The following is a 13,877-nucleotide window of genomic DNA, read 5'->3' on the forward strand; positions in this document are numbered from 1 at the left end:
CAATGTGTTATCATAGTAAAGCACCTTCATGCTTTACTATGATATTACACTACCTAAAAAAATAAGTAACATTTCACCAATGGAGATGTCTGTTATCAAGAAAGGCTTAAGTTCTGCAAATTGCAGCATCTGGAGACTAGGTACGTGCTAGATGATCTGATTGAGGTGTATAAGGCCTTGAACAGTTTTAGCAAGCTAATGCTGAGAGGATTCTTCCTTTTGCTCAGGTTATGCACGGGGGGGGGGGGGGGGGCATAAATTCAAATTGAGCAAAGACTTGCATAATAGACATGCAGAAATTTGCCTTTGGTGGTTGATTGTTGGAACAAACTTCTATATGTCGTGGAAGCTGCTAGTTTAAATTCAAGGAAGAACTGGACAAACTTTAGGAGTAGTGAATGGTAGTACAACACTAGAAGCTGTCACAATACATTGAGATCATTTTAGTCTGAAGGCAGCCATAATGGTAAGTTTTTTTTTTTTTTTTTTTTTTTTTGGCTGATGCTGTATAAGCTTACTTTCTTGCATCATATGTTAATGCTAATAATAATAATAGCAACAAAAATATAGGATGTACCCCAAATTAAACTTTGCCCCCAGATACCTTTACACAGCCTGGGGCATCCAAGGTCCTTTTCCAGTAGGTTCAAATCATGCTCGATTGGGTCAACTGGGGAGACAGACTTCATTATCATGTTTCTGAAACCAGTTATTGACCTGTTAGACCTTGTGGTATGGCACACATTGTTCATAGATGCCCGAGTTATATGGATACAGAAATCTTGGGATGTACTTGGTCAGCAATAATAGGTAGGTGTTCCCATCAAGCTGTTTATTAATGATCTAAAGACAGGGTATGTCACTAAAACAGTCACCAAACCATAACGCCACTGCTTCCAGCTTGCCCAACACCAACAGTGCATCTAGGTGACACTGGTCTCATGCTGCTTTCATCAAATGTGGATATGCTCTCAGCATAATAGAGTTGGAAACAGGATTGATCACACCAGTTGACATTAGTATATTGTGGTTTGGTGTTGGTGCTGACATGACCATGCAAGGCAGTTTCTTATGTATCACAATGACCATCAATATCTGTGATGGCTGCCATAGCCTATGCAAGCTATGTGGCTGAGCCAGTTGGTCTGAGTTTGAATCCTGTCGATGATCAGAGAAATATTTAAGGATCTTAAATGTGGTTGAGTTAGTTGATACTTGGGTTTTTTGTCTAGCAAATGGCAAATCGACAACAGAACAGCAATTTACAGATGTATATAACATATACAGTGCAATATGGTCTAAGTTGCTGATGTGCCTAGAACTCTACAGAACGAGCTTAGTTCATAAATATTGGTGTTGCTGTTCCTGAGTTGTACTTCATGCTTAAATGGGCCACTATGCTACACACTTTTTTTTAATCGTATGATGTGATCAATACACGAAGGAACCAGTTTTTTCCTGCTTCCTTCGTGTGTCGTGGCTCTGAGATCGATCCAGATAGTGCGGCACCATCGCGATATTCAAGTCCGAGGCAGAATTTGAACCCGCGACCTTTGGGTTGCCAGGCAGGCACTTTACCCACCCAGCTAGCCCGGTCGGAACACAGTTGTCTTAGAAGACGCAACACACGATGCTCACCACAGGCATTGATCATATGTGGCTGTTCTACGTATGACCTTTGGCTGGATGTTTGACCACTGTTGTGCCAGTCACAGTAACCATTGACTGTTGGCAAGATACTGCCACCTGCACATTGTACCCTCCACAATCATTCCATGTTCAAAGTTGGAAACGTCTTGATGCTAACTCATTCTTCCTTGCAATCACTCAAAAAACATAGACCAGTCCATTTGTACCCAAGGGGATATTGCTAATGCAAAGCCAACTCGGTGTATGTATTATTTAGTTCAGTATATACCTAAAAGTATTTGTTACTTCCATATTGGAGGGTGTGTGCGAGACGGCCTATTTACCTCCCTAAAATGTGCTGTTGGGGTTCTAAAGACCATAGTTTCTATAATACAGGTGTGTATTTTTCATTGTCTATTCAGTTTTTTCTGTTTTATATTTATATTAAAGATATAGTCATATAAGCATGCAAAGTAATGAGAAAAGTATGGTAATGAGCACAAGGATTCATGAATCAGTACATACTGCAAAACGTTGAAAGATACCGATTTATTTCAGCACCAGATTAGTATTATTAGTGACAAATGATGCAAGAATGCAAGCTTACACAGTATCAGACAAAAAATCCATATCACCTGGCCATCCCCTCCAATAGTTTGTCTAATTCTTCCTTGAATTATAATTGTTCTTGCCATCAACCAGCCGTTTCTCAAAGATGAACTTTTACACATTTATTCTGAAACAATCCTTTCTTTAATTTGAATTTATGCCCCATCGTGCACATACTTAGCAATAAGAAGAATCCCATCAACAGTTTGTTCAAGCCACCTCAATCAGATCACACAGGTGCCAAGTCTTCTCCAGATTCTGTAATTCGAAAAACAAGCCTGCCTTAGTATAATCACCCCTTTGTTCCCCTCACCATTGCCTTTCTCTGTACCTGTGCCAGCAGCTCTATATCCTTCCTTAAATTAGACTGCTCAACTTATGCTGGACTCAAGATGGTACTGACCATTGCTTATACCAGGAATCTGCAACCTGTGGCTTGCCAGCTGCATGTGGCTCTTTGAACATTTAACTTTTAGCTCACATGTACAACAAGCAATGTATTCTACCAGCAAATATTTTTGAACATGAACTATATTAAAAATAAATTAAGAAACCGCCTGAACATGTGAGACTCAGCATGTTTAAAGATAAATTACAGTATACTCCCTGATGTTGGAGACTTGGTCCAAGTTTGGCAGCAAAAGTCATTAATTCGTACCTGATTGGATGTTTGTTTTTTTTAGTATTAATAAATAATATTTAAAAATATATTTTTTAAAAATAACCTCCCACTCTATTCCATTTCTTAAACTTCTCCCAGCTTGAGCTGAGGTACAGCTCTTTGGATTTTTTTTTTTTTTTTTTTTTTAATTAGATCAAAAATGGTATACTCAAAAAAAAAAAAAAAAAAAAAAAAAAAAGGTTGCTGGCAACCAGGAGTGTGCAAAAATTTATGTCATGAAATAAGGTGCCATTGAATTATTTTTAAATACTTTGCAACGAATTTTAACCAAAGGTAAAATTCGTTGCAAAGTACTTAAAAATACCTTTGGTTTCTTGGTGCCTGTGTGTGTTGCACATGTGGATGGCATGCCCTTGCTAACACTCCTTATACAGTGGGATAATCACCTCCTTATCCCAACTAGCAAAGTTTCTTATGTCATTGACAAAACCCCATGACCTGTCCTGGCAGGATGTCTACACTGTGCAAAGAACTTTTTATCTGAGTGGATAATTATCTGATCTTTTCCATTTTCTCCTACCCTGAGTGTAATACCCACAGTTGATAAGTTACTCTGTCTATTGCTACAAATGCAGTATCTTGCATTTGTCAATGTTAAACTTCAACCTGCCATTTCTCAACCCATTGACCTAATTTTCCTAGATCTTGTTGCAGAAATTCATCCCTAATCACTGTCATTAACTGCCATGCCAACCTTTGTATCATCTGCAAACTTAGACATTAAACCTGACATACCTTCATTAATAAACATGGAAAACAAAAATGAACCCATTGCCAAACCCTGGAGGATTCCGCTAATAACAGTCCACGAACAGCAGTATGCATTAACAACCGCTCTGTCTTCTCCCATTTACCATCCTTTATCTGCAGTAGTAACTTATTTTATTGCCATACTGCTCCAATTTTACTGCAGTTTTATGTGCAACACTATCAAAGGCTTTCCTGAAATCCAAGTACACTGTATATGAAATCAAAATTATTTTTTGCATCCAGTACTATTGTTACTGAATCATATTGTCCAGTCAGATTGGTCAGACAAAATCGCCCCTTAGCAAATCCATGCTGTGACTGTAGTATGATTGCATTCCTGTCTAGCTTGTTCTTCATTACTTCTTTGACCAGATACTCCATTATTTTCCCTGACATAGAGGTTACACTATCAGTGCTGAAATTACTCTCGTCACTCACCTTTTGATTCTCCTTGGAATTTAGGATACATTTCTAGTCCATAGGCACCTCCAGTCTATCTCCCAAGATGCTCTCATAATTATGGCTGAGGGTTTTTGTTGCCTCCTTTAATTAATAAAATTGAATAGATCCCATCCATCCTGGCCACTTTTTTTTTATGTTATGCTTCATCAATTTCTCTTTCACTTTATTCTCCGTTATTGTAAAATCATGTAGTTCCCTGTTAAGAGTTTTATAAACTTCAGCACCCACTTCCCTAAAGAATTCACAAAGTGTGGTAGATGCAAAATACCTCTTCAGTTTGTCGGCCACCTGAGCAAGATAAAAAAAAAAAAAAAAAAAAACTTGTAAAGAAAAGGAAAATTACGAAAAAATAATGTTTCAATAATGATGCATCACTAAAAACGAAAAATGATTTTGGTTTGAAAGCAAATCACACTGACCTCTTGGTCGTGCCAGAGTAAACAAGAACATTATATGACAATGCTTTGCTTGAATTTGTGAAACTAAACTCATCCAGATATGTTTGGGAATGGCACTTGCGTCTACCATACAATTATGAACTTTTACAAACGCCCTCACGTGACACTACTATTATATGATATAAATCAAAATTCTTTGGAGGGTTTAGGTCCTCCGCCTCCCTATCCGTGTTGTTATATTGTTGTTTTTATATTAGGATTTTAGGCGCATCAGCGACTAAAGCCATATACTGTTTGTAAATTTGTGTGCGCTCTGTGATTAATTTTCTGTGTGCTCGACGAAAAACCCTTTTTACTTCCGAGTGTCCAAAAGAAAAAAACTATACTACGCTCGCCTGAGACCGACTAACTCTGCCATGTTGTGAAAAGGGCAATAAAAATTCCTCTCTTCACTGACGGGGCTGAAATTCAGGTCTTTTACACCCGGTGCGGGCGCCTCCGTAGCCAGGTGGGAAGGAGCAACAGTGCGTAGCACACGCTTCTTGATTAGACCGGGGTTCGAGCCTGTCACCACCAAATACGGAGGATGTGGAAAGGTCAGGGAATGACCACCGCATATCCCGGAGCAATATGGCCTTAGTTGCTAATGCTCCTAAAAAAACCAAACAACAACAACAACACCCGGTGCGAGGAAGATGGCAATTCTGCCACCTATGTTGTCAACGAAGGTTCCCAATAGATGCATCAAACAAACCATAAAGTGACTGCCACTCAAAAGAGCAACTTAAAGACTATTGAATTTGGTTTTTGTTTCACATTGTGTATAAAGACATTCCTCGAAACTAAAATAATGGTGCTCACACAGATACCCTAGAGAATCTGATTTTAATGACTTGTTTCTCACACATTAATAGCAGGCACTGCATCTATTAAGTATCATTTTCACTGAAAATAACTTGTTTGGGTCTGTTATGTTATAAATGGACTTTTTCTTACTCCTTATATAGAAAACGGATCTCGGGACTTCAAATAAATGGATGAAATTTAATATATAAAAATTTATCAGTGTAAGCAGGTTTCCGACATTCTCATTTTAAGAGTACTGTTATCGTCTATGGAATTATTCAGATTAAGAAAATTTATATTATTGTTTCCCTCTTTCCGATATATGCTGCATTACCTGTTTTTGATTAAAAGAATTAAATTCCGAAAAAAGGTAAAAACTAAAAGCAGAAAATTGCCAGAAATAGTACTGCAGGTGAAATGAACGAATATTCATTTAATCATGACGTAATATTGGGAAGCAATGACAAAAAACAGCGGTACATTTGATTGCACAATGGCCTCTCTGTTCAGGTTGGTTGCACTAAAACGAGACAATCGCTACAGAACTTTGATAACTTTTAGAAAAACAGGCGCTCACAAATCTATTGGCAGAATGATCCACTTAAAATTTAATCTGGGCGATGGCTCATATCCACAAAGGTTTTCACAACCACCAATTGTATATATTTTTAAATCAGATGAAGTTGGTATATAATTATAAATTATTTGAACTACTCGATAATTTACTCTAATTTGCTTTAAAAAAAATTATTTGTTCCTATACACCAGTGAACACGCAGTAAGGAAATGTTGCGCTCTTGCCTTGCTGGCATAAGTGTTATTTACTTATGGTGCCACATACTTTTATACTGTCTGGCAACATTCTCGGTGATGGGCTGTTCCTACTCACAGATTAATAATCTACGATTCCAACTAGATTTCACACGAAGCTAAAAGAAATCCAATTGTCCGATTGTTTAATATTTTCCTAACCTTTCTGATACCACTAGCATCCCCGTTTAATTTGTAATATCCAACAAAAGCATGACAAATAGGAGAAGAACAACAGTTGATGGCATGTGTTAAGTATATTAGTGGTTCACTGCAAAACAACATACCAGATGCTCACATATTCCGTACAGGGAACTGTTTTACTGATTTGGCGTTTGTGACAACAGCTAAGGCCATAAAGCGTTAGCATATCCTGTGTGTAAATTACAAGCAGTTCTACAGGGTGATTCATTACCAGTGCGACAAACCTGCAGGAGGTGTAGGGGGCACAAAGACGAATCGGAATCACATAGCATTGCAGGGTCTGAAATGCCTTCGTCATGCGGTAGAGGACGTTGAACGGGAGGTCGCGTGAACAGCGATTCCGCTGCAAGTCAGCATTTGCGAACCGGTTCCCGAGGCAGTAGGATGGACGAGTATTAAACGTTGAACTGGCCAACATGCACCTCGCGTATGGAGCTGCGAACTGTAACGGGCGCGCCGCTCTGCGCGTGTACCAGGAAAGTTTCCCGCACAGGCGTGCTCCTCATCATACGATTTTCTCACGTGTGCACAGAAGGTTACGTGAGACTGGTTGTTTCACGAGAGGTACCATGAATCGAGAGCGAACGACGAGGACGCCAGACAATGAGGAGAATGTCCTACGTCTTGCAGAAGGCAATCCGAGTACGAGTACTCGAGCGATAGACCAACGATTGGGTATTTCCTAATCCACTGTATGGAGGATACTGTCAACAAACCAAATGAGTTCATACCATCTGCAACGCGTCCAATTATTGGAGCCTGCGGATTATCCACTCCGGAGGACTTTTGCTACTTGGTTTCTTCAACAGAAACGGTTCGCAAATGCTGACTTCCAGCGGGATCGCTGTTCACGTGACCTCCCGTTCAACGTCCTCTACCGCATGTCGAAGGCATTTCGGACCCTGCAATGCTATGTGATTCCGATTCGACTTTGTGCCCCCTACACCTCCTGCAAGTTTGTCGCACTGGTAGCGAATCACCCTGTATAACATACATAGTATTTTCTTGCTTGCACCGAGCAAGTGAAGAGTACACACAGTAAAACCTAGTGTGTCGGTTTCCATTTTACAAACTCCAATACTATGTACTCTTTCACTTGGTCGGTGCAAGCAAGAAATTACTATGTATCCAACTCCTGACATCACAGGGGTCTTCAATCACTTCTATAACAGTTTTGGAGATGAAAAGTTTTAGTTTATAGGAAGAAAATTATGCGATCCTCGCCTGAGACCTAACTCGGCCACTATAGGAAAAAATATCAATAAAACTTCTAACCTAAATTAACAGTAGTTTTGAACTTCGGCCTCCAAAGAAAATTGAATCCAGTTCTCTTCAAAACAATGTATAAGAACTACCACCCTCTCTACTGAGTTACCACTGCAGGATATATTCGGGTGAGTCAAGTAAAAACGAGAATTATGTTTTGCTAATAACTGGTCCCATATTCTTATATTGAATTTTCTCCAAAGTCTAGGTACTTCTCACAACTATACGCTAAATTTTTTATATCCTACTCAAAAGGGTTTCTGTTGGCACCATCATTTTATGGTCAATTTTACATGGAACACGTCATTATCCATGAGAAATTGACTTCCTGCCAGATTTTTCATTCTCCAGAAATATGAAAATCACAAGTATATAAATACGACATAAATGGATGTTGCTCAATCACTTTCCAGTGTAATTTATGATTGGTTACCAAACTGTTCAGTTTTGTGCACGTTATTGAAACGTCCAAGTTTTTGTTTTCCGTGGAACGTGGCAGATAACTTTGACAATTCGGTATGTAATTTTGTGACTTGACTGTTTCACCTTACACAAAAATGGCCAGCAGCAACAATCTGGTCGAGTCACTGGTGATGACAGATGTTTACATTACGTGCAGCATCACTTGCTCCTTCATATTAGATTGCCGGCAGACAAACACCTACCACTGCACAGTTTGTGTATGCACTCTCACCTCTCAGAGAAACGGTAGCGATATTCAAGGTAACTTAGGTATGCATTAAGCTCTAAAGCAACTAAGGCTGTGAACGTCTTGTCTATTTTGTCTACAACTTCGTTTGTTCTTCTTTTGAATACTACTTCCTGTACGAAAAAACCCGAGTTTCAATGAAAAAATAAAAATAAATAAATAACCCTCGCCTGAGATCGCCAAACTCAGCCAGTTGTTAAAAAAGCTCAAAACTTGGAGTGTGATAGCGTGTGTGCGTTAAACGAAAAAGCAATTAAAGCTGTGAAGAAACTGTGTTCTATCTGTAAATTGCGTGCATTCTGTAGTCGACCTATTTGTACGCTGGACGAAAATCCCGAGCTTCCGGCGGTAAAAACCATACATACTTTTCGCGCAACTGACGGGACTCCAACTCGGGGATTAATCATGTAGGGCAATAATATACCCACTGTGCTACACTGGTGTGCAAAATTTAAGGACCAGTCAGGTTTTCACCTGTAGCTTCTCATAGAAGTGACCTGGCTATGGGAAAAGCATACCAAAGGAACCGCGTGAGGTACAGAAATGATGAAGGAAACAACAACAGAAACAAAACGGTACAGAGTAACTTTTTTCAAAAATGGCAACATAGTACTGGCTGCCATGATACAGATGCATCACTGCTAAAGATGGAACAAAGGAAAGAGGCAGTCCTCAGTAGGAGATATGGCCACCCCTATCGATGACGCAGGCTTTGCACTACCTGTCCATATTTAGAACAATGTTTTTGATAAGTTCTTGCGGTAACATCGTCCGTTCCTCTGTCAGCGCCATCTTCAGCTGGTGAACATTTTCTGGTGGGTATGGACGTGCAGCTAGTCGTCTCCCCAGAGCGTCCCACATGTGTTCGATGGGATTTAGATCGATAGAACGAGCAGGCCAATCCATAAGAACATTGTCCTCACTTTCCAAAAGCATATCAACAGCTGCAGTGCGATGAGGTGTGGCGTTATCATCGTGTTTATGGATATAAACACAAACTCGGGGCCAATGGCAACTCGGAACAGACGCACATGGGGAAGGATTACCCCAGTACAGTAGCGTGCACCAGTTACAGTACCGCCTTCCAGTATCTGGAGTTGTGTATGTCCATCCAAGATAACGCCTCCCCAGACGAGAACACCTCGTCGCCATATCGATCCCTTTCAGTGATGTTTGCGGGGTGATACCGTGTGCCAACCTCTCCCCAGGATAGCTGACTTCCAGAATCGCTGGAAAGTCAGATATTCTGAAGCATTTCTACTCTAATCAGTAAAGAGTACCTTAAGTAAAGATTTTGTGGCTGTAACCTTTAGAAATAGTGGTGGTCCTTAAGTTTTGCACACCAGTGTATATGCTAGTACTAGAATAACAGGCTGTTCCATTTATACTTTACTGGCAGCGCTCCAAATCCGATTGTCCGAGTCTCTAATATTTTGGCAGAGCAAAACGCTTGGAAGTGTATATTATTATTTCCTGTATATTACATTATCAGTGCCATTTAAATCACCGTTATTATAATTAACAATGCATCAAACAGTCTCAATTATAATTTCAGGGGCTCACATCTGGTTAGTATGGGCTTGGCACACCCAGGGACCTGAGCTGGATATCATCGTTCTTCTCTTTCTTGGTAATTTCTCTCTCTCCCAGGGTAACTGGTAAAACTTTTTTTGGCCAGTGCAGCATAAGCCACAGACTTCCTTGCACCATATGGCTATTAATAATAATAATAATAATGCTCATTAAATAAATAAATAAAAAAACAATTACATTTTAGGGTCACCCAGAATTTCTCCCATATATGTATTGTGTTTATAAATTCCGTGTGTTCTCTAGTTGATTTTTCTGTTTTGCTGGGCGAAAAAAAACCCGTTTATGGAGGAAAAAAACCTTGCTATTTACCCCTGAGGCCGACTAACTCAGCCGCGGAGTGAAAAGAGCCCATTAAAGTTCCTGGCGTCATCGACGGGATTCGAACCCGGGCCTTTTCCACCTGGTGTGTGGAGGACGAGCTCATTAAATAAAATTAGATTTAAATTTGTCAGGAAGCGCTGTATTCTATCTAAAAAGAGTCCTGACAAAAAGCTTTATAGTTGGGAAGATTATCTCATTTTTTTCATTTGCTTTAAAGTATTGTACTTTGATATGTTGTTCACTTTATTTTACAATTCGCTTGTGAAAAGAAGTTCTTACCAACGATAATCTAAAGATTACTATGCATTTTCTATTAAATTTTATTTAATATTTTTTTATGAATGATTAGGATGAACAGTAATTTTTTAAGGTAAATTGTTACTTCGATTTTTAAATACTGTATTTTAATGAGATATTTTATAGGCGGCAGTGAAGTGCGTATTCATTCTGCCAATGGCAAAGAACACTCCGTTCTGTGTATCCAATGGAAACATCCTCGTGATCTGTGTAGAAGTGAATGGCGCGCGATTTTGAGCTCGCCGCCATTGGCAAAGATAAGTAGTTATCATCTGGTGATTTTTGCAACTGGAGTTAATTCTCTCAAGGTAATTTTCCACAGTGAGAAATAAATATATGGAAAGATGAAAATTATGGGTTTGCATTAATCATGCCACGATCGACGACGAAGCCTTTTCGGTAAGTTTTAACTATTTCTGCTGTATGGTGCGTGCTAGAAGTAGAACCGAATGTTTTGCGCCTTTGTTGGGGTTTTGTTTACATTAGTGATGGGGGGTTATACACAGACACACGCAGTTCACTACAATGCCGATTATGGCTTCATGCTCCTACTGGAAACATTTTTCCAGTTAATACCCTTTTTTGGAGAGGATTATATGAAATTTGCAAGTAATAAATTTTTCGAACGATTGAAACATCTTGGGGAAAAAAAAAAGGTAAATTAATAGGGCTATTATGAGTAATTTTACGTAATAGTTTGTAGATATGGGTGAAATGACCTTTCAACTTAATTGTGATGTATTAAAGATCCACATCTTGAAGACACCTTGAACATTACCGGTTGCATAACTGTCTTGTATAATACAATTAAATATATTTTTAAAAGAATTTATTTTATATTATGCTTTTAAATTAATGACATCACTATAAATAAAGTTTTATTCTGATCGGTAATACATTTATAGTAGAAGAATCTGAAAAAAATAATAATATTGCTCAGTTTCAACCTTTTCATTATACCAGGTGCATATCGTTTGTAGGATCATAACTGGTTTGAGTTATCAGGTTTTATCCCTTTATTACCAGAATGGCCGGTTCCTCAGAATTATTAGCAATAAAAAAAAATATATATATATACAGTATATATATATAATGTTAATGGTTTACATATGAGTGGAAATCATTGGATTAAATGCTAGAGCGCATATTTTTGTTGACAGTTAATATAGCCAACTATTAATGAACAGCTTGGGGTATTTAATAGTTATCGTTTCCCATCCTCCTTTTTTTTTTATTTCTCATACAGTGTTAGTTTCGATGTTTTTAAGTTAATTTACAAAAGTGAGGAGGTTTCCGTTGATGCGTTCTTCACTGTTTGAGTAGGTCTGGGTTCTAATTCCATCAATAATGCCGGGACTGAGAGGCATTATGAAGTGCAGAATGAGTTAGCCTGGCTCGGACAAAGATGTAGATGTATGTGGATCTCGCAAAGTGAAAAAGTGGAGAAACCATCCCACAGATTAGTAAATATTAATCTGTGAAACCATCCTGCATACGTGGTTCGCAACTCATGGCTTTTCCATTACTGATTCAACATAAAGCATTTCTAAACTGGCACTTTTCAGTTATTTCTGCGTGATTTGAGACATAATTGCTCAGTAATATTTCCGATAGTATACGTAAACGTAGAGAATACTTTTCTAAATTTGATTGGTGTTTAATGGATGAGATACTACTTTAGTGCTTTCGGTATGCCTAAAAAGTTAAGTTATTCTTTCGTGCCTGTAGTATTGCTGCTGAGTGCACACATTGCTAGATTTTAAAAATTATACGGAATTTTTAAAATCTTTATATTTTTGAACACATCCGGTGTCGGAAGTGTAATTTTTGTACTCAGTTCTTCCTGTAATCGGTTTTAGATTTTCTTTGTTTCTTTCGCCTTATACAATCAATGAATCCCTATTGTTATGAATGGCGACTGCTTTTCCTGTGCATTGTTTAAAGCCAAAAGTCCGAGAAATCCACTGCCATCATTTTTTTTTTTGGTTTTTTATTTTGGAGCAGTCAGGCATGAACTGAAAAACATTTTGAATATCAGGATGTTGTGTGTGGGAGGAATACGTTTATTTTATACAAGCATCAGATTTTTACTCATATTATTATTATTATTATTATTAAAATAATGGCTAAGAAATTTTCGAAGCAGTATTAAATCTTGTCATATATATATGACAAGATTATGATGCAATTGAGGGAAATGGCAAATTATAATTTTGGGGGAAACTTATCACTTGAAAGGATAATTCTGATGTAAAGCAGGCTAGATTTCTAAGTTGGGATATAAGGTTGGTTCACTAATTTAAAATATCACTATAGTTGCTACATTAAAGATTGTTTTATTTGAAAGGCTAGAATAAAATTGCAGATGCTTATTTTCATTAATAAAACTAATTTAATTTCATTCATTTCTTATAATAATAAACTAGGTTAATATAATAACGATCCAGATATCTATATTATTGAAGATGTTATCCAAACTACGTCCGTGTGCGTGTGTGTATATATATATATAGTTTTTTTTTAATATCAGATGTCAGTTTTTATCAAGCTGTTTTACCATTGTTTCTGTTTGGTATGGGCTCCCATAATCATTGCAAATATTCGATATGCAAATTCGTAGGCCTTACTTAGCCCTTCGTATACTTTATTACTGATTGGTTTCTTGAGATCATGCTTCATTAAATTCCGTTTGTACTGCATGCTGTCAGCATAGTTTTTGTTTATTCGATTGACAGAACGTTATTATATTAAAGGAGGCGGCAAAGGAAGTAAGCAAACCCTTAGCCATAATTATGAGAGCATCCTTGAACTCAGGGGAGGTCCCACGGACTGGAGATGTGCAAATGTGTCTCCACTTCACAAAGGGGGATCGAAGAGTGACACGAGTAATTATAGACCAGTTAGTTTAATTTCTGTTCCAGGTAAAATAATGGAGTCACTGGTTAAAGATGCATTGCAGGATCATCTAGACAAGACTGCAGCAATAATTCAGACACAGCATGGGTTTGATAAGGGAAAGTCTTGTCTGACAAATTTGATTGGTTATTATGATGTGGTTACAAAGGAACTGGATACAAAAAATAATTTTGATATCATCTACTTGGATTTCAGGAAAGCTTTTGACACTGTTGTGCATGGAAGACTACTGTACAAATTGGAGCAGAATGATATTAAGGGTAAGTTGCTACAATGAATAAAAAGATGGTTGAGTGGGAGAAGACAGAGGGTGGTAATCAATAGGTGCTGCTCTTCGTGGACTAATGTTATTAGTGGAGTACCACAGGGTTCGGTGTTGGGTCCA

At 38.1% G+C, this 13,877-nt stretch overlaps 1 protein-coding gene across 1 annotated transcript in view; it reads left to right on the forward strand.

Annotated features, from left to right (window-relative positions):
- Nucleotides 1-10,872: 10,872 nt before the first annotated feature.
- Nucleotides 10,873-13,877, forward strand: part of LOC150087240 (myb-related protein B-like) — a 279,695-nt gene continuing 276,690 nt past the window's right edge. Inside the window, exon 1 of the mRNA XM_090371905.1 lies at nucleotides 10,873-10,975. Within this exon, the coding sequence (XP_090228031.1) occupies nucleotides 10,947-10,975 (29 nt within the window). The 5' untranslated portion in view covers nucleotides 10,873-10,946. The remainder of the gene's footprint in view (nucleotides 10,976-13,877) is intronic.

Source organism: Mastigoproctus giganteus, chromosome 4 (assembly GCF_048544385.1).
Source record: "Mastigoproctus giganteus isolate SK-2022 chromosome 4, ASM4854438v1, whole genome shotgun sequence".
Classification (NCBI taxonomy): Eukaryota; Metazoa; Arthropoda; class Arachnida; order Uropygi; family Thelyphonidae; genus Mastigoproctus; species Mastigoproctus giganteus.